The sequence below is a fragment of the Lissotriton helveticus genome, chromosome 1_1 (assembly GCF_964261635.1).
Source record: "Lissotriton helveticus chromosome 1_1, aLisHel1.1, whole genome shotgun sequence".
Classification (NCBI taxonomy): Eukaryota; Metazoa; Chordata; class Amphibia; order Caudata; family Salamandridae; genus Lissotriton; species Lissotriton helveticus.
This window is the reverse complement of record NC_136057.1, coordinates 1,272,717,553-1,272,741,745: the sequence shown is the minus strand read 5'-3', so window position 1 is coordinate 1,272,741,745 and position 24,193 is coordinate 1,272,717,553. Positions and strand designations below refer to the sequence as shown.

Genomic DNA, 24,193 nt, shown 5'->3' with positions numbered 1-24,193 from the left:
CTCTTTGATTTATTTATCTTTCCATGTATTTCTCACTTAGTCATAGGTGACTATAGGTTGATAAGCTTCTCAGGAAGAAACCTTGACCCTTGCTGCCCCTCCTCGCCTACACACTGGGTTCTCTGCGGATCACTCTTTTGTCATTTTCCTCAGAATCGGAGGTCACGCCTTCTATATGAGTCACTTACCAGCTATATAAGGTGGTACCCTCCTGAGCAACACCAGCCTGAGCAGCAGAGATCGAAGATCCAGCCTGAGCAGCAGAGATCGAAGATCGAAGATTCAGCCTGAGCAGCAGAGATCGAAGATCTGTCTTGTGCAGTAGAGACAGAAGATCCAGTCTGAGCAGCAGAGCAAGGAGGAGCAATGGCACAGGTGAGTGGGAGGGGGGCAGTGGGTGAGATGTGTGAGAGTCAGACAATGGAACAAGTGAGTGTGAGTGGGACAGTGGAGGAGGTGAGAGGTACAGTGGGAGAGGTAAGTGGGACAGTGGAAGAGGTGAGTGGGATTGGATCAATGAAAGAAATGAGTAAGGGTGGGAAATGGAAGAGATGTGTGAGTCTCACAATGGAAGAAGTGAGTGTAAGTGGGACAGTGGAAGAGGTGAGTGGGACAATGACAGAGGTGAGTATGAATGGGTCAATGAAAGAAGTGCGTGTAAGTGGGACAGTGGAAGAGGTGAGTGGGACAATGACAGAGGCGAGTATGAATGGGTCAATGAAAGAAGTGCGTGTAAGTGGGACAGTGGAAGAGGTGAGTGGGACAATGACAGAGGTGAGTATGAATGGGTCAATGAAAGAAGTGCGTGTAAGTGGGACAGTGGAAGAGGTGAGTGGGACAATGACAGAGGCGAGTATGAATGGGTCAATGAAAGAAGTGAGTGTAAATGGGACAGCGGAAGAGGTGAGTGGGACAATGACATAGGTGAGTATGAATGGGTCAATGAAAGAAGTGAGTGTGAGTTAGGCAGAGGTGAGTGGGACAATGACAGTGGCGAGTATGAATGGGTCAATGAAAGAAGTGAGTGTGAGTGGGACAGTGGAAGGGGTGAGTGGGACAATGACAGAGGTGAGTATGAATGGGTCAATGAAAGAAGTGAGTGTAAGTGGGACAGTGGAAGAGGTGAGTGGGACAATGACAGAGGTGAGTATGAATGGGTCAATGAAAGAAGTGAGTGTGAGTTGGACAGTGGAAGAGGTGAGTGGGACAATGACAGAGGCAAGTATGAATGGGTCAATGAAAGGAGTGAGTGTAAGTGGGACAGTTGAAGAGGTGAGTGGGACAATGACAGAGGTGAGTATGAATGGGTCAATGAAAGAAGTGAGTGTGAGTTGGACAGTGGAAGAGGTGAGTGGGACAATGACAGATGCGAGTAGGAATGGGTCAATGAAAGGAGTGAGTGTAAGTGGGACAGTGGAAGAGGTGAGTGGGACAATGACAAATGTGAGTATGAATGGGTCAATGAAAGAAGTGAGTGTAAGTGGGACAGTGGAAGAGGTGAGTGGGACAATGACAGAGGTGAGTATGAATGGGTCAATGAAAGAAGTGAGTGTGAGTTGGACAGTGGAAGAGGTGAGTGGGACAATGACAGAGGCAAGTATGAATGGGTCAATGAAAGAAGTGAGTGTGAGTTGGACAGTGGAAGAGGTGAGTGGGACAATGACAGAGGTGAGTTTGAATGGGTCAATGAAAGAAGTGAGTGTGAGTTGGACAGTGGAAGAGGTGAGTGGGACAATGACAGAGTTAAGTATGAATGGGTCAGTGAAAGAAGTGAGTGGGACAGTGGAAGAGGTGAGTGGGACAATGACAGAGGTGAGTATGAATGGGTCAATGAAAGAAGTGAGTGTGAGTGAGACAGTTGAAGAGGTGAGTCTCACAATGACAGAGGTGAGTAGGAATGGGTCAATGAAAGAAATAAGTGTGAGTGGGACAGTTGAAGAGGTGAGTGAGACAATGACAGAGGCGAGTATGAATGGGTCAATGAAAGAAGTGAGTGTAAGTGGGACAGTGGAAGAGGTGAGTGGGAAAATGACAGATGCGAGTAGAAATGGGTCAATAAAAGGAGTGAGTGTAAGTGGGACAGTGGAAGAGGTAAGTGGGACAATGACAGATGCGAGTATGAATGGGTCAATGAAAGAAGTGAGTGTAAGTGGGACAGTGGAAGAGGTGAGTGGGACAATGACAGAGGCGAGTATGAATGGGTCAATGAAAGGAGTGAGTGTAAGTGGGACAGTGGAAGAGGTGAGTGGGACAATGACAAATGTGAGTATGAATGGGTCAATGAAAGAAGTGAGTGTAAGTGGGACAGTGGAAGAGGTGAGTGGGACAATGACAGAGGTGAGTATGAATGGGTCAATGAAAGAAGTGAGTGTGAGTTGGACAGTGGAAGAGGTGAGTGGGACAATGACAGAGGCAAGTATGAATGGGTCAATGAAAGAAGTGAGTGTGAGTGGGACAGTGGAAGGGGTGAGTGGGACAATGACAGAGGTGAGTATGAATGGGTCAATGAAAGAAGTGAGTGTAAGTGGGACAGTGGAAGAGGTGAGTGGGACAATGACAGAGGTGAGTATGAATGGGTCAATGAAAGAAGTGAGTGTGAGTTGGACAGTGGAAGAGGTGAGTGGGACAATGACAGAGGCAAGTATGAATGGGTCAATGAAAGAAGTGAGTGTGAGTGGGACAGTGGAAGGGGTGAGTGGGACAATGACAGAGGTGAGTATGAATGGGTCAATGAAAGAAGTGAGTGTAAGTGGGACAGTGGAAGAGGTGAGTGGGACAATGACAGAGGTGAGTATGAATGGGTCAATGAAAGAAGTGAGTGTGAGTTGGACAGTGGAAGAGGTGAGTGGGACAATGACAGAGGTGAGTTTGAATGGGTCAATGAAAGAAGTGAGTGTGAGTTGGACAGTGGAAGAGGTGAGTGGGACAATGACAGAGGCAAGTATGAATGGGTCAATGAAAGAAGTGAGTGTGAGTGGGACAGTGGAAGGGGTGAGTGGGACAATGACAGAGGTGAGTATGAATGGGTCAATGAAAGAAGTGAGTGTAAGTGGGACAGTGGAAGAGGTGAGTGGGACAATGACAGAGGTGAGTATGAATGGGTCAATGAAAGAAGTGAGTGTGAGTGAGACAGTTGAAGAGGTGAGTCTCACAATGACAGAGGTGAGTAGGAATGGGTCAATGAAAGAAATAAGTGTGAGTGGGACAGTTGAAGAGGTGAGTGAGACAATGACAGAGGCGAGTATGAATGGGTCAATGAAAGAAGTGAATGTAAGTGGGACAGTGGAAGAGGTGAGTGGGAAAATGACAGATGCGAGTAGAAATGGGTCAATGAAAGGAGTGAGTGTAAGTGGGACAGTGGAAGAGGTGAGTGGGACAATGACAGATGCGAGTATGAATGGGTCAATGAAAGAAGTGAGTGTAAGTGGGACAGTGGAAGAGGTGAGTGGAACAATGACAGAGGCGAGTATGAATGGGTCAATGAAAGGAGTGAGTGTAAGTGGGACAGTTGAAGAGGTGAGTGGGACAATGACAGAGGTGAGTATGAATGGGTCAATGAAAGAAGTGATTGTGAGTTGGACAGTGGAAGAGGTGAGTGGGACAATGACAGAGGTGGGTAGGAATGGGTCAATGAAAGAAGTGAGTGTGAGTGGGACAGTTGAAGAGGTGAGTGAGACAATGACAGAGGTGAGTAGGAATGGATCAATGAAAGAAGTGAGTGTGAGTGGGACAATGGAAGAGATGTGTGATTCACACAATGGAAGAGGTGAGGTGTGAGTGCTATAGTGGAAGAGGTGAGTGGGAGTGGGTCAATGAAAGAAATGAGTAAGGGTGAGGCAGTGGAAGAGGAGACTGTGAGTGGGACACTGAAAGAGATGAGTGATTCTCAAAAATCGAAGAAGTGAGGGTGAGTGGATTAGTGAAAAAGGTGAGTGGAACAATGACAGAGGTGAGTACAAATGGTTCGAGGCAAGAAGTGAGTGGCAGTGGGACAGTGGAAGAGGTGAGTGGGACAATGAAAGAGGTGAGTGGAGCAGTGGAAGAGATGGTTGGGGCAGTGGTAGAGGTGAGTAGGAATGGGTCAATGAAAGAAGTGAGTGTGAGTGGGACAATGGAAGAGATGTGTGATTCACACAATGGAAGAGGTGAGGTGTGAGTGCTATAGTGGAAGAGGTGAGTGGGAGTGGGTCAATGAAAGAAATGAGTAAGGGTGAGGCAGTGGAAGAGGAGACTGTGAGTGGGACACTGAAAGAGATGAGTGATTCTCAAAAATCGAAGAAGTGAGGGTGAGTGGATTAGTGAAAAAGGTGAGTGGAACAATGACAGAGGTGAGTTTGAATGGGTCAATGAAAGAAGTGAGTGTGAGTGGGACAGTGGAAGAGGTGAGTGGGACAATGACAGAGGCGAGTATGAATGGGTCAATGAAAGAAGTGAGTGTGAGTGGGACAGTGGAAGGGGTGAGTGGGACAATGACAGAGGTGAGTATGAATGGGTCAATGAAAGAAGTGAGTGTAAGTGGGACAGTGGAAGAGGTGAGTGGGACAATGACAGAGGTGAGTATGAATGGGTCAATGAAAGAAGTGAGTGTGAGTTGGACAGTGGAAGAGGTGAGTGGGACAATGACAGAGGTGAGTTTGAATGGGTCAATGAAAGAAGTGAGTGTGAGTTGGACAGTGGAAGAGGTGAGTGGGACAATGACAGAGGCAAGTATGAATGGGTCAATGAAAGAAGTGAGTGTGAGTGGGACAGTGGAAGGGGTGAGTGGGACAATGACAGAGGTGAGTATGAATGGGTCAATGAAAGAAGTGAGTGTAAGTGGGACAGTGGAAGAGGTGAGTGGGACAATGACAGAGGTGAGTATGAATGGGTCAATGAAAGAAGTGAGTGTGAGTGAGACAGTTGAAGAGGTGAGTCTCACAATGACAGAGGTGAGTAGGAATGGGTCAATGAAAGAAATAAGTGTGAGTGGGACAGTTGAAGAGGTGAGTGAGACAATGACAGAGGCGAGTATGAATGGGTCAATGAAAGAAGTGAGTGTAAGTGGGACAGTGGAAGAGGTGAGTGGGAAAATGACAGATGCGAGTAGAAATGGGTCAATAAAAGGAGTGAGTGTAAGTGGGACAGTGGAAGAGGTAAGTGGGACAATGACAGATGCGAGTATGAATGGGTCAATGAAAGAAGTGAGTGTAAGTGGGACAGTGGAAGAGGTGAGTGGGACAATGACAGAGGCGAGTATGAATGGGTCAATGAAAGGAGTGAGTGTAAGTGGGACAGTGGAAGAGGTGAGTGGGACAATGACAAATGTGAGTATGAATGGGTCAATGAAAGAAGTGAGTGTAAGTGGGACAGTGGAAGAGGTGAGTGGGACAATGACAGAGGTGAGTATGAATGGGTCAATGAAAGAAGTGAGTGTGAGTTGGACAGTGGAAGAGGTGAGTGGGACAATGACAGAGGCAAGTATGAATGGGTCAATGAAAGAAGTGAGTGTGAGTGGGACAGTGGAAGGGGTGAGTGGGACAATGACAGAGGTGAGTATGAATGGGTCAATGAAAGAAGTGAGTGTAAGTGGGACAGTGGAAGAGGTGAGTGGGACAATGACAGAGGTGAGTATGAATGGGTCAATGAAAGAAGTGAGTGTGAGTTGGACAGTGGAAGAGGTGAGTGGGACAATGACAGAGGCAAGTATGAATGGGTCAATGAAAGAAGTGAGTGTGAGTGGGACAGTGGAAGGGGTGAGTGGGACAATGACAGAGGTGAGTATGAATGGGTCAATGAAAGAAGTGAGTGTAAGTGGGACAGTGGAAGAGGTGAGTGGGACAATGACAGAGGTGAGTATGAATGGGTCAATGAAAGAAGTGAGTGTGAGTTGGACAGTGGAAGAGGTGAGTGGGACAATGACAGAGGTGAGTTTGAATGGGTCAATGAAAGAAGTGAGTGTGAGTTGGACAGTGGAAGAGGTGAGTGGGACAATGACAGAGGCAAGTATGAATGGGTCAATGAAAGAAGTGAGTGTGAGTGGGACAGTGGAAGGGGTGAGTGGGACAATGACAGAGGTGAGTATGAATGGGTCAATGAAAGAAGTGAGTGTAAGTGGGACAGTGGAAGAGGTGAGTGGGACAATGACAGAGGTGAGTATGAATGGGTCAATGAAAGAAGTGAGTGTGAGTGAGACAGTTGAAGAGGTGAGTCTCACAATGACAGAGGTGAGTAGGAATGGGTCAATGAAAGAAATAAGTGTGAGTGGGACAGTTGAAGAGGTGAGTGAGACAATGACAGAGGCGAGTATGAATGGGTCAATGAAAGAAGTGAGTGTAAGTGGGACAGTGGAAGAGGTGAGTGGGAAAATGACAGATGCGAGTAGAAATGGGTCAATGAAAGGAGTGAGTGTAAGTGGGACAGTGGAAGAGGTGAGTGGGACAATGACAGATGCGAGTATGAATGGGTCAATGAAAGAAGTGAGTGTAAGTGGGACAGTGGAAGAGGTGAGTGGAACAATGACAGAGGCGAGTATGAATGGGTCAATGAAAGGAGTGAGTGTAAGTGGGACAGTTGAAGAGGTGAGTGGGACAATGACAGAGGTGAGTATGAATGGGTCAATGAAAGAAGTGATTGTGAGTTGGACAGTGGAAGAGGTGAGTGGGACAATGACAGAGGTGGGTAGGAATGGGTCAATGAAAGAAGTGAGTGTGAGTGGGACAGTTGAAGAGGTGAGTGAGACAATGACAGAGGTGAGTAGGAATGGATCAATGAAAGAAGTGAGTGTGAGTGGGACAATGGAAGAGATGTGTGATTCACACAATGGAAGAGGTGAGGTGTGAGTGCTATAGTGGAAGAGGTGAGTGGGAGTGGGTCAATGAAAGAAATGAGTAAGGGTGAGGCAGTGGAAGAGGAGACTGTGAGTGGGACACTGAAAGAGATGAGTGATTCTCAAAAATCGAAGAAGTGAGGGTGAGTGGATTAGTGAAAAAGGTGAGTGGAACAATGACAGAGGTGAGTACAAATGGTTCGAGGCAAGAAGTGAGTGGCAGTGGGACAGTGGAAGAGGTGAGTGGGACAATGAAAGAGGTGAGTGGAGCAGTGGAAGAGATGGTTGGGGCAGTGGTAGAGGTGAGTAGGAATGGGTCAATGAAAGAAGTGAGTGTGAGTGGGACAATGGAAGAGATGTGTGATTCACACAATGGAAGAGGTGAGGTGTGAGTGCTATAGTGGAAGAGGTGAGTGGGAGTGGGTCAATGAAAGAAATGAGTAAGGGTGAGGCAGTGGAAGAGGAGACTGTGAGTGGGACACTGAAAGAGATGAGTGATTCTCAAAAATCGAAGAAGTGAGGGTGAGTGGATTAGTGAAAAAGGTGAGTGGAACAATGACAGAGGCAAGTATGAATGGGTCAATGAAAGAAGTGAGTGTGAGTGGGACAGTGGAAGAGGTGAGTGGGACAGTGCAAGAGGTGAGTGGAGCAGTGGATGAGATGATTGGGGCAGTGGTAGAGGTGAGTGGGAGTGGGTCAATGAAAGAAATTAGTTTATGTGGGGCAGTGGAAGAGATGAGTGGGACAGTGGAAGAGGTGAGTGGGTCGTTAAAATAAATGAGTGAGAGTGGGACAGTGGGAGAGGGGAGCGGCACAGCAAGCGTCAGGCTTTTCTCAGAGTTTTGAAGTTGTAGAAACAGGTAGACGTCAGCCTGGCAATTTGAGAAATAAATAAAAGGTTGTCAAATATGATTCCTAGCTGCGAGGCCTGATAAACTAGAAGTGTAGAACCCGTCCCCCCCCCACCCCCACTCCCTCCCACCGTCGCAGGACACATTTGGAGATTGGACCAGCCTTAGCCCTTGTGGCCAAAGATGATCAGTACAGTCCTCTGTGTGTATAACATGAGTTAGCCTATAGAGCGAGATGCATATAAAATTACGTACAAAAACGGAAGTAAAACATGGGTGGGTGAGAAGGAACGAAGAAGGGGAGTGGGGGTGTCTGGAGATGGGGAGTGGAAGAGGATGGTGTGAGGAAGGACAACTGAATAGCTGGGAACGGATATAGAGATGAGTGCGAGGTGGGGAGGAAAGGGCCAATGACAGAAGCGAGTGGGGGCGTGACGATGGAGGTGAGTATGAATGGCCGAAGATGAACATGACGAAATGAGTTGGGATGTTAGAAGGGATCATAGATGACAGGAAACTAAGGCAGGGCACAAGTCGGGGTGCACGGGGGTGGGCAGCATCCACCCACTGTTTTCACTGGGTGGACCCTTCCTCCCTGCCGAACTGGACCATAGTGAAACAGGCTGAACGTGTCCCTGTGTAATTTTCCGGGGCGCACTCAGCAGCTCCTACATGTTGTCTGCTTTCCTTTCAGAGCAGCAACGTGCAGGCGGCGAGGCTTTTGCATTTTATATTCTAGCTGGGTGACTGGCTGCAAACAAAGGGCGGCGTTAATGGGCCATCAGCCCTCCTTTAGTTCCAGTAAGACCCTGGCTAGGAGCTATCTGAGCCCCACACATAGATGCCAATGCAATGGCCGGAAACAAAGGGGCACAGCTTGTTATCACTTCATCACTTTACAGGTACTTAAGAGAAACTGATCTGTAGGCAAGCTTTGGACGTTGCTCAATCCCTGCATATAAGAGATATGCATGCGCTGTAAGAATGTCAGTTGTATTGGTCTGTATTAGTACTTTCTTTATTTCCTTTGTTGTGCTACTCATCGCAGTGTAGGGTGTCAAAGCACTTTACATCATTCACACACATTATACATAGCGCAGATATCGGCGACCCTCCCCGACGCACCTGGTTAATAGCGAGTTAGCACAGAAGAAATGAAATAAATCAGACAACACATGATTTGATGGAACAACAGTTTGCTGCAGGTTTATTTAATTTATTTCATAAGCGAAATATGCCAACATGGTGGGTTAATTTACGGGCGATCCAAGGGCAGGCAGGGGTCAGTAACCTAAGTTGCCCACCCGCCTGATGAGCCAAACAGCTCCTTGGGCCGACTAATTCAGCGCTACCATCTTAAACCCATGACTGCCAGTCTCCGATTGTTACTCACACCTTTTTAGGGGTGGACCCGTTCCTCAGGTTTTTTCAACCGCCCGAAGGACTAACCATTGCTTACATCCCAGGGTCCTGCCGTAAAGACTCGTGGGCTTTGGCATTGAGCTCCCTCAGATGATACCCCTATGGGCCAAAATGCCACCGGACCGCCCTGTAAGTCCGCCAATGCCCTGGATGTGGCCACCTTGTTATCACTTCATCACTTCACAGGTACTTAAGAGAAACTGTGATTTGGAGGCAAGCTTTTGACTTTGCTCAATCCCTGCTTATAAGAGATATGCATGCGCTGTAAGAATGTCAGATGTATCGGTCTGTATGAGTAATTTTTTTATTTCCTTTGTGGTGCTACTCATTGCAGTGTAGGGTGTCAAAGCACTTTACACGTATGGTTCGAGGTAACAGTGGGGACAGAGAGAGCATTTTGTGTTTGACTGGGGAACTGAGTATTGGAGGCATCAGTGTTTTCATAGCTTCATGGAAGGTTTTGTATTTCGTACTCTTTGAGTGGGGAGTATGCCCAATTAGGTCTGGGCGAATGATTATCCCAAGGAAATGGGATTGGGGAGAGGCTCTTGACCTGCGCTGGATGAGGTGGATCGCACTTGCTAGAGGTAACTGAGTTGCTGAAACGAGTGAAGGCATGTGTAAGGATGTCTATTTTCTTTGTGAGATAAGAAGTAGAGTACAGGAGGTCAGAGAGAGGGCTCCAGTGGTGTACAGGGGAGGACTGAGGCTTATCATGTTCTTTTGGGGTAGGTGTTGGGGAAGGCTTGCTGATCCGGGGAGTCATGTACATGTGGGATGAAGGGGGCAGAAATGGAGATTTAAGGCGGGAAGGTTTCGGAAGTTGATTGTTCCTATTGGATAAGATGGTGAGCCAGGAAGGGTTAATGGCCCGGGGAGTTGTCGGTGAGCAAATTATGGGAGGTGTGGAGAGGAAGTTGAAGGAGGGAGGGTGGATTTTGTTTGATAGGTGGGAGGGTATGTGAACTCTGGTTAAAGGTACTGTGTGTGGGGGTAGGTGTCTGGAACCTGCTGGAGAGTTTTGTGTGTGGATGATTGTAGCTGGGGAGAAGGAGGATACATTAGGGGGTGTTGCAAGGTGTGAGGAGTGGAGGAGAAGACAGAGGTGTGAAGTGTAGATTATTGGGGCAGATGAGAAAGGAGGAGTAGGGTGAACGACCAGAAGGGCTGGCGATGGATGAATGTGCATCGAGTGGAGGAGAAATCAGAGGTGTTAAGTGTTGAAAGTTGGGAGAAGAAGAGCAAGGGGCAATAGGGTTGGAGGGTGAGCAATCCAAAGGGTTGAAATGTGAATTTGCTGTGAGTGGTTTGAGAGCAGGAAAGATATTGCCAACACGACTAGGATCTCATTGTTCACTTAGATCATTATTTTCCTATTGAATATGGAAATTGGAAGGTTACCAGGTACTGATTTGGGGAAAGTCGTGGATTGAACCTGTAAAACACAAAACCAAGTTAGCTTCTGAACGGTGCCTGAGTTGCAAGCAAGATCCTGAAAGCTACGTTGTTTTGTGATGCATGTCTTAGATCTGCTGGTGGACTTAGTGACTTTAAAACATTTTTTATTTACCAGTTTACAAGCATATCACTGGCTCCAATAAGGGCCATATAGTAATACAATACAGTATCAATCATACGGAGATAGAAAAAATTAAATCACCACCATCTGGAGAATGTTAACAACGAAATGCACTTGTGATCAATAAAAAGTTTAAACATAGTTCTTATCCGACCATCTTTCCCACCTGAACCGACCAAATACATATATTACATTGGTATATCCATGACTGCGACAATCTCAGATTTGTTATTACATTTATTTGATGTAACTACACCTTATAAATTGGATTGCCCGATTAACCCACTCACGTGGGGACAATCACATGTTCGTGTTGTGATGCGTATTGTGTGTGTGATGCAGCGACATAGCTTTTTAGGGGGCCCCAGATATCTTTTGGACGTGACGACCATGGCAAGATGCTAATGTATAGATTGCAGTTTGTGTTGCAATATGCTAAACTGTTTAACCAGCTCTTTAGTGCCGGAGCAGTTTTTTGTCCCCATATAATTGCAATTTCTCTCTTAGCCAACAGTATCCCCATGGAAATAAACTTCCGAATTCCCTTTGGGAAGTTGACCACATAACCCAATAGTGCGACCTCAGGAGTGGGTACAATGTCCATCTCGACCATTTCCCCCAGTGTTCGAAAGATTTCTGCCCAGTAAGTTTTAGTCTTTACACAGGTCCAAGTAAGGTAAGCAAAGTCTGTGTGCGGAGTTCTGCACTTTAAGCAGCTATGGGGTCCACTCAGGTCTATCTATGTGTTTGCTCTGGGGTTATATATAGTCTCAGAAAAAACTTGAAATGAATCAGTTTATGATGTCTTCTGAAGGTGTCCAAGCTCTGTCTCCCATGACGCCCGGATTATGGTGTCGTCAATAGGGATAGTGTCCGCACATGCCCTGTACATTTTGGAGATGAGATGTTCCCCCCCAGTGCAATCGGTTACTATGGCGAGTGTAGCAAAAGGCTCGGGTTTCAGGGGGAATCCTGGTAGCAGCGGCCTGAATGCAGAGCGAACCCAATTAAGAATGAATCGGTCTATGAATTTCTCCTCCTCTGAAATAGAGACTGTCTGCCCCCCAGTAAACACGTCACCAAGGCTTTTTATGCCATATTTGAAGAGCGTTTTTTGTACTAGGTTTTCATCAGTGGTTGAGATCCATGGGGGGTTAACAATCAGTAGCCCAGGGGAGTATAACATAGGGGCGCCCAGGAGTCTGATCAGTTTCTTCCAAGCTTAAACACCCAAATGACAACAACTTCTTGGAGCGCACAGCAAATTGAGGACAGTTTAAACCAACAAAGTAAGTTCGGTGCTGTCCTCAATTTGCTGTGCGCTCCAAGAAGTTGTTGTCATTTGGGTGTTTTTGTTTAAAACTTAGGAGCAGCCGCAGAGGAAGATGAATAGAGATAAGGAAGCAGAGCAACTCTTTGAGAATCTAGTCTCAGGCAGATCTATAGGTAATGCCGTGAGACCATCCAATCAGACTAGTAAAGCAGGCCTTAGAGCTAAGTTTGTAAAATTAGAGTCACTTAAACGAACTGAACTCAATAAATGGTGGGATGCCGCTACTCTTAAACAGTACCTAAAACTAAATAGAATCCCTCGAGGACTGAGATCGCAAGTGATACCGACATACGAAGATCTAGAACCTGACCTCTATATAGCTTGGGAGAAAGAACTTAATTCTAATGCAAGAAACTTGATTGCGATTTTGGTTGAGAATGCGGAGAGAAAAATTACAAAGTTGCTTGTTGAGATCTCTAAAATAGAAGAGGAGATCAAAGAGTTAAACCTCCCAGAAGCAACCATTAAAAACTATACTATCCTAGATGAGAAATTGAGTGAGTTGCAGAATGATATTAAACAGAGGAAAGCTAGAAAGCTTAAACGCGACGAGAAAGATTATACATCTGGTCGCATTTACACGTTTGCCAAAAGGTTTGATTACCTAGTGAAGAGTGCATCCACTACCAAACGAAGGAACGGCACCCCATCATCTAGTGAGACAGAACCAGAGTCCAGTAATGTGTCAAGTAGCGAGAATGAGGACAATGTAGAGGCAGCTACCCCCTCTACACCAGAGACAACTTTTTTAGACGAGGTTCAGAGATTAAGACGAGGAAACAGGGACTTGGAGAGGAACAGGGATACAAATGTAAGAAAACCAGGAGAGGTGGGAGGGGCGGTAGGAGATCAGGCAGAAAGAGTAGGGATGAGGACAAGATCTTGGAAACCATGATTCAAACTGATGTTAAAGAAATTGGAGATATTGAGATTGTTAATCTGTCGTCAATGGAGCTGTCTGTTGATATGATTTGTTTACTTAGTAAAGGTATGAGTTTCTGTCCTATGGCTAACTCTGATTGGTATATGACAAAAATAGACCTGTTCAGATTTGTAAGAAAATTAAAACTTAAGAAGTATTTTGCTTATGTACAAGAAAAACCTAAAGATGTAAGAATAAAACCTTTGAGCAATATTACAATTCAAGAACTAAAAGAGACTCAGTTACTACTCTCCATCACTGAGAAAGAGGATGATCCTGTCACCATGATTAAATTGCTAGAAGACTTAGATGTAGATAGGTTTCTAAGTGAGAAGAGTGGACTGAAAGAAAAATCGAAGTGGACACCATCTATTACATCTGGGAGCACTATAGAGGCTTTCTATAGAGCGGTTAACTTAGATATTGATAAAGAGATTGTACGTAAACGTCAGGCAAAATACAAGGACAACTTGACAAAAGGGGAAAGGTCTGCACTTAAGGAACTATCATGTAACCCGGAGATAACCATACGTAGAGCCGACAAGGGAGGAAACGTAGTCATACTTAATACTGTTGATTACAAGAGGGGAATAATGTCACAATTAAATGATGTGAAATACTATGAAAAGATACCTAGTAATCCCCTAGTACCTTTGACAAATGCAATCAATGATCAGCTTAAAATCTGGTACGATCTAACACTACTTGATCATGATGAGTATACATACCTGAGGGTCACTGCACCTAGGGCCCTGTGTATGTATACTCTACCTAAAATCCACAAATGCAGAGATAACCCCCCGGGAAGGCCTATTATTTCAGGGATTGGGGGGCCTACAGAGCGATTATCCCAATATGTGGATACATTTTTACAAATGTATGTCCGCAACTTGCCATCCTTTATTGAGGATACGAAGCATGTACTGAACCTACTACAAGATCTAGTATGGGATGAAAGAATGATTTTAGTTACATTAGACGTGGTGTCTTTATACTCGAACATTGACCATGATCAGGGATTAAAAGCATTAGAACATTTCTTGAGTAGACGACCAGCGGAACTATATGATCATACACAGATGGTCCTGAAAATGACAGAGATTGTATTGCATAATAATGTTTTTTTATTTGATGGACAATGGTTCAGACAGCGTCTTGGTACTGCAATGGGTTCCAGGCTCGCTCCTTCCTTTGCGAACCTCTTCATGGGGAGGTTCGAGGCGGAGAGAATCTGGGGCCCATCAGGTGAAGAATGGATACAGTATATCCATTACTGGGGGAGGTATATAGACGACTGTCTGTTAATATGGACAGGCTCTGAAAACAAGCTAAAAGAATTCTTTATGTATATTAATGACAACAGTTTGAATCTTGAATTTACAACTGCGTATAGTGCTACTAATATTACATTTCTAGATATTGAACTGTTTACTAGTGATGGTAAACTGTGTAGTCGTATGTACAGGAAGCCTATGAGCTGTAATGCCGTACTGCATGCGAAAAGTTGCCACCCCAACAGTCAAAAGAATGCCATCCCCTACGGGGAGATGGTAAGAGCAAGACGCAATTGCACAAATGAAACTGATTTTGAAGACAATTTGGTTGATCTCTCGAATAGATTTTTGAAACGTGGTTATCAGGATAAGGTTATAACAAAATCTATTGAGAGAGCAAGGACACTGACAAGGAATAAAACACTAGGTGTAAAACCTAGTACTGAAATATCGAAACATACTAAAATAAGAATGATTACCAATTACAGCTCTGAGAGTGCACAACTGTTCAGTATATTGAAGAGACACTGGCACTTATTGAGCATGGATAAAGACCTTATACATCATGTGGGAGAGACGCCAGGAATAACATTCAGAAAAGGACGTACAATTTCTAATTATGTCAGCCCGAGCTATCCTATTAGTACTACAGAACCTGATTGGCTGACCACCAGCAGAAATGGATTTCACAAATGTGGAAAATGTAGTTCCTGTAGATGGGCTGTTAAGAAAATCAAGTCATTTAATTATAATGATACTGGCGAATACACCATTGATCACTTTATCAACTGCGACACAACATTTGTTGTGTATGTAATTGTGTGCACCTGCAAAATGATCTATGTAGGTAGCACAATTAGAAGACTGAAAGATAGAATGGTTGAGCACTTCAGGGCACTAAAAACAGGAGATACACGCTACCCAGTAGCGTCGCATATGGTTAGAAATCATGGTGATAAAGAGAAACACACATTTAGTTACCATGGTATTGATCATGTAAAAAGAGATCCTAGAGGTGGCAATAGAACGATTCAGTTGCGACGAAGAGAAGTTATGTGGCTTATGAAACTTAAAGCGGTAGAACTAGGTTTAAATGTAGACAATGAATTTGAGTATTATCTAGGTCAGGACTGAAGTCCCTACATATAAACTGCCTGAACCTAACTCCCTGCCCACAGGTGAACTATGATGGATATGATATTTATACTAAACTGTTATTTTGACTATACTTGAATCTATCTACAATTTACTGTGAATCTAGATAACTTACATGTAAAACGCATGATCATGTCACGCGCTGCAATCCTATGATTACAGAGGTATATAAGATTTATCTGAGGTAAAGGGGCTAACGTAAATATAACCGCTAATTAGGCTCTCTTATATCCCTTTATTCAAATTTAATATTAAGTACCTTAATTCTTGTAATTAGAACTGCGGAGAATACAGACTAGGCAAAGATGGCGCCAGAAGTTGGCAAAAAAAGTATACTATTCTGTAGGGATTTACAACCCTAATTTTCATATTATGTCGAATTAATAACTCTGAATTTACCATAGTAAAGTAAATACGGTACAATTTAGGGTACAATTTGCCCAAGTTGTATGTGATACAAAACGGACTAGACTAAGATGGCGCCCACATCTCACTCGTATTCGCAGTGATATAGACCGTTCTAAGATGGCGCCCAAGTTTTACGCGATGGAAATCGGAACCGATAATTTAAATTATGGTGAGCATTACAGTTAGCATACCGCTACAGTAATAACGTTGTCCGTAAATTGGGAATGAAAACAAATATAAGAAATAAAGACGTAATGAGGGATTTGACTAAGCCAAGATGGCGCCCACACTTGGTTGGCACTCTGTCTATTTAAAGCCACTACAAGATGGCGCCCGCGTAGTACGCGAGTAAAGACGGAGATGGAAGCAGCAGAAATGGTGAGTGTGATGGGCAAATTTAGAATATCTTTTGAAAAGACTAACAGGGGTATTGAGTTCCTTACCAAGGATGAATACTATTTATACTGGGATAAAGAATTCCTGGAATGGGGATGGAGGTTCGAATATTATAGCGGTACAAGTAAGCGGACCTTACATGTATGGACATTATGTAGCAGTTATTAATTGGAAGCTACTAAGCACTGCAATTATAAAAAGTACGATAAATAGTCACCCCTTTACCACTATTGAACTGAATCTTAGAAATGGGTAATTACCTGTCTAATATCTGTTTACTTTAGAAGAGTAACAGAATTAAAATAGAGAAACTGACGATTCACATTATTACTATAGCAGATTGGATACTGAGAGAAACCCACGTGCTACAAGAATACCATTCCTGTTACGAAGAGAAGTAATAGAGGTGAGCAATCGACTTAAGTACGAAGTGGGGGCTTTGATGACTCTGATAATGAGTAACCATATACTGTGCAACTATTACAACTATTAATATTATTACTATTGTAGCGGACGAATTAAGAAGATTAAGAGGGAAAAGGGCAACCTACATATAATAATGAGTACTGAATAATGATACCGAGTTACAACTATTGAAGTCGAAGTGAACCTGATAAGGTGAGCTTTGGAGAATGTGGTGAAAATTTGATAATTACAATAAGCATAGGAGGTGGCTCGTGACATGAAAATTGTTGTTTGTATGTTTACAGCGTCAAAGCTAGACTGAACTGGTGGATAGATTTCATTAAGATAACTGATATTGGAACTGGTACGTTTGACTATGATAATAGATCATTTTTCTGGTTTACTTTGGTTATTACTGATTATGTTCATTCTGCACTGGGTGATTTCTGTTTTATGCTTGGCATTAGGGTCTATGTGAGATGTCTTTCCTATACTTCACTTTTACTTGGTGGTTTTCTCTTTAAATGAGAATAACGTACCCTGTATATGGAAATGACTATTTCTAAGATGTAAATATTGTAACCCTACAGCCCTGAAGAAGTCTCTTGTCCAAGACGGACTAAAGACGAAACACGTGTAGGCTGGCTGTTGTTGGAATTTATTGAAGAAGAAATAAAGACAAAGACTGAAGAAAAAGGAAAATACTATTTGTGGACTGAATTGATCTAAGAGTGCTCGGTGGTTTATTTGTTCTTCCAAGCTTAGCTGGTATTTGAAACTGTTTGAATGTCGCAGGGGTCACGCTGCTACCCCCAAGGCAGGACTGTGTTGAGGGCGTCGGGCAGGGCAAGGTCTGCCTCTGGCTTTACGTACGGGATTCTGGCATCTGGATGGAGCCAGGCGTGTGTGTAGCTGCATTGTGCGACTAGGTAATATAGCGGTAGGTTTGAAACCCAGAATTCACCTCAGCTGTAAAGTAATGTCAGCACCTCCCAACGGACCCTAAGCCTTTTGCCTCCCCAGGTAAGTCTAATGAGATGAGTGCGCAGTGTCAGGAAGAAACTGTTAGGGAGCGGAATGGGGATGTTAGCAAACAAGTACACAAATTTGGGAAGGATGATCATTTTAATCAAAGCAACTCAGCCAGCAAATCGAGAGAGGGAGCTTAAGCCATTTTTCCACCTGCCACTCAAGCTTGTGTACAGCCTGGCCATAGTTTAGTCGGAGTATTTGGGCAGTGTCTAAGTGAATGTGTAGTCCCAGATATTTAGTCGAATCCTCACACCACTCTAGGGGGAACTCTGAGTTCCATGTTTTAGTGTTAGTGGTGAGGGGCAACAACACTGATTTGTGCCAATTGATCCCCAAGCCCGAAAAGCAACCAAATCGGATTGTTTCCCTAATCAGTGGTTCAAGGTTTTCCTGAGGCTCCCTGTCATACAGAATGACATTGTCAGCTTATAAAGACACAACAGGGGTCCAGTGCAGAACTGGAGCCCTCTCTGCAGATGCCGCTCCTGGAAATGTCCGACGAGTGTGTCCATAGCTAGTATAAATAATAGTGGCAATAAGAGGCAGCCCAGTCTAATGCCCCGGGAAAGAGCGAAGGAGCGAGACAGAGTGCCGTTTAGGTGTATCCTAGCGTTCGGGCCACGGTGCAGGAGTGCTGTGGCATCGATGAATCCCTTGGGGATTCCCATTCTGCGCATAACAGATAGCAAGAAAGGACACTCAAGGGAATCAACGGCCTTCTCTGTGTCCAAGAGAAATGCTGCAGCTGGGGTTTCCGGATTCATTCTGTGTAACACCACAAAAAGGGTTCTTAAATTTAGAGAGGTGGATCTGTGGGGGACGAAACCGGATTGGACGGGAGAAATTAGTTTGTCAGGTAATAAAGAGAGCCGCAGCTCGATCATTTTTGTGAGGATTTTGTAATCTAAGTTTAATAAGGAAAGCGGCCTGTAGGAACCGCAGACCAATGGGTCCTTCCCTGGTTAGGGTAATAATACTATCACTGCTTCTCTAAGGGATGGAGGTAACTCCCTCCGTTCTAGTGCCTCATTATACACCTTGAGCAGTCGGGGAGCCAGAAGGTCCTTGTATGATTTGTAAAAGTCTCCAGTGAAGCCATCAAGGCCTGGTGCGGTGGAGCCGTTCAGCGCTTCAATCACGCTGTTAATCTCGCCTGAAGAGAAAGGTTCTGCTAGAAAGTCTTGCCTACATTTTTTTAGATATACTAAAGCTATCTATTTCGGCCATGTAAACTTCTTGTTCAGTGGGATTATATGTGATTTTAGATGTGTAAAGCTCGCTAAGTATGCTAAAAATTCATCACGGATTTGTGGAGACGTCCCAACGTGGCTCTGAGTTCAGTGTCTGATACAGTCAGGGGTATATGCTGCACTAGTGAGGGTGCTCTTCAGTCCTCAGTGTATGACACAGTCAGGGGTATATGCTGCACTAGTGAGGGTGCTCTTCAGTCCTCAGTGTATGACACAGTCAGGGGTATATGCTGCACCGGTGAGGGTGCTCTTCAGTCCTCAGTGTATGACACAGTCAGGGGTATATGCTGCACTAGAGAGGGTGCTCTTCAGTCCTCAGTGTGTGACACAGTCAGGGGTATATGCTGCACTAATGAGGGTGCTCTCCAGACCTCAGTGTGTGACACAGTCAGGGGTATATGCTGCACTAATGAGGGTGCTCTCCAGACCTCAGTGTGTGACACAGTCAGGGGTATATGCTGCACTAGTGAGGGTGCTCTCCAGACTTCAGTGTATGACACAGTCAGGGGTATATGCTGCACTGGTGAGGGTGCTCTCCAGACTTCAGTGTATGACACAGTCAGGGGTATATGCTGCACTAGTGAGGGTCCTCTCTAGACTTCAGTGTGTGATACAGTCAGGGGTATATGCTGCACACATGAGGGTGCTCTTCAGTCCTCAGTGTATGACACAGTCAGGGGTATATGCTGCACTAATGAGGGTGCTCTCCAGACCTCAGTGTGTGACACAGTCAGGGGTATATGCTGCACTGGTGAGGGTGCTCTCCAGACTTCAGTGTATGACACAGTCAGGGGTATATGCTGCACTAGTGAGGGTGCTCTCTAGACTTCAGTGTGTGATACAGTCAGGGGTATATGCTGCACACATGAGGGTGCTCTCCAGACTTCAGTGTGTGACACAGTCAGGGGTATATGCTGCACTAGTGAGGGTGCTCTTCAGTCCTCAGTGTGTGACGCAGTCAGGGGTATATGCTGCACTAATGAGGCTGCTCTTCAGTCCTCAGTGTGTGACAGAGTCAGGGGTATATGCTGCACTAATGAGGGTGCTCTTCTGAGTCCTCAGTGTGTGACGCAGTCAGGGGTATATGCTGCACTAATGAGGGTGCTCTTCTGAGTCCTCAGTGTGTGACACAGTCAGGGGTATATGCTGCACTGGTGAGGGTGCTCTCCAGACTTCAGTGTATGACACAGTCAGGGGTATATGCTGCACTGGTGAGGGTGCTCTTCAGTCCTCAGTGTGTGACGCAGTCAGGGGTATATGCTGCACTGGTGAGGGTGCTCTCCAGACTTCAGTGTATGACACTGTCAGGGGTATATGCTGCACTAATGAGGCTGCTCTTCAGTCCTCAGTGTGTGACAGAGTCAGGGGTATATGCTGCACTAATGAGGGTGCTCTTCTGAGTCCTCAGTGTGTGACGCAGTCAGGGGTATATGCTGCACTAATGAGGGTGCTCTTCTGAGTCCTCAGTGTGTGACACAGTCTGGGGTATATGCTGCACTGGTGAGGGTGCTCTTCAGTCCTCAGTGTGTGACACAGTCAGGGGTATATGCTGCACTAGTGAGGGTGCTCTTCAGTCCTTAGTGTGTGACACAGTCAGGGGTATATGCTGCACTGGTGAGGGTGCTCCCCAGACTTCAGTGCGTGACACAGTCAGGGGTATATGCTGCACTAGTGAGGGTGCTCTTCAGTCCTCATCGTTTGACACAGTCAGGGGTATATGCTGCACTGGTGAGGGTGCTCCCCAGACTTCAGTGCGTGACACAGTCAGGGGTATATGCTGCACTAGTGAGGGTGCTCTTCAGTCCTCATCGTTTGACACAGTCAGGGGTATATGCTGCACTGGTGAGGGTGCTCTCCAGACTTCAGTGTGTGACACAGTCAGGGGTATATGCTGCACTGGTGAGGGTGCTCTCTAGACTTCAGTGTATGACACAGTCAGGGGTATATGCTGCACTAGTGAGGGTGCTCCTCAGCCCTTAGTGTAGGACACAGTCAGGGGTATATGCTGCACTAGTGAGGGTGCTCTCCCAACTTCAGTGTATAAAACAGTCAGGGGTATATGCTGCACTAGTGAGGGTGCTCTCCAGACCTCAGTGTGTGCACAGTCTGGGGTATATGCTGCACTGGAGAGGGTGCTCTTCAGTCCTCAGCGTGTGACACAGTCTGGGGTATATGCTGCACTAGTGAGGGTGCTCTCCCGACTTCAGTGTCTGATACAGTCTGGGGTATATGCTGCAATAGTGAGGGTGCTCTTCAGTCCTCAGTGTGTGACACAGTCAGGGGTATATGCTGCACTGGTGAGGGTGCTCTCCAGACGTCAGTGTATGACACGGTGAGGGGTATATGCTGCACTGGTGAGGGTGCTCTTCAGTCCTCAGTGTATGACACAGTCAGGGGTATATGCTGCACTAGTGAGGGTGCTCTCCAGACTTCAGTGCATGACACAGTCAGGGGTATATGCTGCACTGGTGAGGGTGCTCTTCAGTCCTCAGTGTATGACACTGTCAGGGGTATATGCTGCACTGGTGAGGGTGCTCTCCAGACTTCAGTGTATGACACAGTCAGGGGTATATGCTGCACTGGTGAGGGTGCTCTTCAGTCCTCAGTGTGTGACACAGTCAGGGGTATATGCTGCACTGGTGAGGGTGCTCTTCAGTCCTCAGTGTATGACACGGTCAGGGGTATATGCTGCACTGGTGAGGGTGCTCTTCAGTCCTCAGTGTATGACACTGTCAGGGGTATATGCTGCACTAGAGAGGGTGCTCTCCAGACTTCAGTGGATGACACAGTCAGGGGTATATGCTCCACCAGCGAGGGTGCTCTTCAGTCCTCAGTGTGTGCACAGTTTGGTGTATATATTGCACTAGTGACGGTGCTCTCCAGACTTCAGTGTGTGACACAGTCTGAGTTATATGCTGCACTAGTGAGGGTGCTCTCCCAACTTTAGTGTATGACACAGTCTGGCGTATATGCTGCACTAGTGAGGGTGCTCTCCAGACTTCAGTGTGTGACACAGTCAGGGGTATATGCTGCGCTAGTGAGGGTGCTCTCCAGACCTCAGTGTGTGCACAGTCTGGGGTATATGCTGCACTAGTGAGGGTGCTCCCCAGACCTCAGTGTGTGCACAGTCTGGGGTATATGCTGCACTATTGAGGGTGCTCTCCAGACCTCAGTGTGTGCACAGTCTGGGGTATATGCTGCACTATTGAGGGTGCTCTTCAGTCCTCAGCGTGTGACACAGTCAGGGGTATATGCTGCACTAGTGAGGGTGCTTTCCAGACTTCAGTGTGTGACACAGTCAGGCGTATATGCTCACTAGTGAGGGTGCTTTCCAGACTTCAGTGTGTGACACAGTCAGGCGTATATGCTCACTAGTGAGGGTGCTCTCTAGACTTCAGTGTGTGACAGAGTCAGGGGTATATGCTCCACCAGCGAGGGTGCTCTTCAGTCCTCAGTGTGTGCACAGTATGGGGTATATGCTGCACTAGTGAGGGTGCTCTCCAGACTTCAGTGTGTGACACAGTCAGGGGTATGTGCTGTACTAGTGAGGGTGCTCTCTAGACTTCAGTGTGTGACAGAGTCAGGGGTATATGCTGCACTAGTGAGGGTGCTCTCCATACTTCAGTGGATGACACCGTCAGGGGTATATGCTCCACCAGCGAGGGTGCTCTTTAGTCCTCAGTGTGTGCCACAGTCAGGGGTATATGCTCACTAGTGAGGGTGCTCTCCCGACTTCAGTGTATGATACAGTCAGGGATATATGCTGCACTAGTGAGGGCGCTCTCCAGACTTCAGTGTGACACAGACAGGGGTATATGCTGCACTACTGAGGGTGCTCTCCCAACTTCAGTGCATGACACATTCAGTGGTATATGCTGCACTAGTGAGGGTGCTCTCCAGTCCTCAGTGTGTGAAACAGTCAGGGGTATATGCTGCACTAGTGAGGGTGCTCTCCAGACTTCAGTATATGACACGGTCAGGGGTATATGCTGCACTAGTGAGGGTGCTCCTCAGCCCTTAGTGTAGGACACAGTCAGGGGTATATGCTGCACTAGTGAGGGTGCTCTCCAGACTTCAGTGTATGACACAGTCAGGGGTATATGCTGCACTAGTGAGGGTGCTCTCCAGTCCTCAGTGTGTGAAACAGTCAGGGGTATATGCTGCACTCCCGAGGGTGCTCTCCAGACTTCAGTGTATGACACAGTCAGGGGTATATGCTGCACTAGTGAGGGTGCTCTCCCAACTTCAGTGTATAAAACAGTCAGGGGTATATGCTGGACTAGTGAGGGTGCTCTCCAGTCTTCAGTGTGTGACACAGGCAGGGGTATATGCTGCACTAGTGAGGGTGCTCTTCAGACTTCAGTGTATGACACAGTCCTAGTGTGTGCCAGGAAGTCACCATGGTGCAGCCTGCGCTACAATATTAAGGTGACTCTTCAATCCTCAGGGGTGCATAACCCCCGCACAGGGCCCACTCTCGGATGGCCTGCCAACATCCTTACAGACATATTACCAAAAATACAGTCAGCATGAGTTGTAGTTTGTTGTGGTCTTTGTTGGCCGCAGATATATTACCATTATATACCAACTAATTTTTCCGTCCCCTGGGCATAACTTTTTATGGCCAGGGTCATAAATCATTATCATGGCATATCATAAATCATGTGTCTTACATCATCGGTATGTCATAAATCATTGGTGTCATGATAAATCGAACGTCATAAATGATTAGCAACGTTTGTCATAAATCATTTGTCATAAATCATTTTGTTGGTCATAAATCGTTTTGACGGTCATCATTCATTTATTTGTCATCACTTATTTGCATATCAGCGAATCATACATCATGTCTACCATAAATCATTTGTGCCATGGACCGCCATAACTTGGACATCATAAATCATTTGCGTTACATTGTCGTAACTCATTTGTCATCCATCATTCTTGGTCATAAATCATTTGCTTGTCATGCCTCCTCTGCATATCATAGAATCATGAATCACCAAGAAAGTTCGCTATACCACTCCCAGATAGGCGTATCTCTTTTCATGGCATTTTTGGAGTCCGGCTTGTTCTGTTGGTTTCCACGCCCCTTTGTCTGTGGGGGATAGCCTCTCCCCAGAGTCAGGCCCCCAACTCGCTACCTTGCTAGTCTCTTTTTGTGCCCTGCCGTCCGGCTGGGTCTGGTCTGCGAGCGCCATCTCCGTTTGCTACCCCTTTTGTCAGGCCTACTCCCCCTGCCGTTCGGCATCCCAGAGTGAGTTGCCCTCCTTCAACACACCGCCCTGTTGGTGTGCCTCCATACCCATCCGGTGTACCTCTCTTATCCGCCACGTCGCCAGGGAGGCTTACGTCTTCCTG

The 24,193-nt window shown here is 45.9% G+C and overlaps 1 protein-coding gene across 1 annotated transcript in view; it reads left to right on the top strand.

The window, feature by feature from the left end:
• Positions 1 to 214: 214 nt before the first annotated feature.
• The window catches only part of LOC144772601 (16 kDa beta-galactoside-binding lectin-like), a 65,108-nt gene continuing 41,129 nt past the window's right edge, over positions 215 to 24,193 (top strand). Inside the window, exon 1 of the mRNA XM_078657037.1 lies at positions 215 to 375. Within this exon, the coding sequence (XP_078513163.1) occupies positions 367 to 375 (9 nt within the window). The 5' untranslated portion in view covers positions 215 to 366. The remainder of the gene's footprint in view (positions 376 to 24,193) is intronic.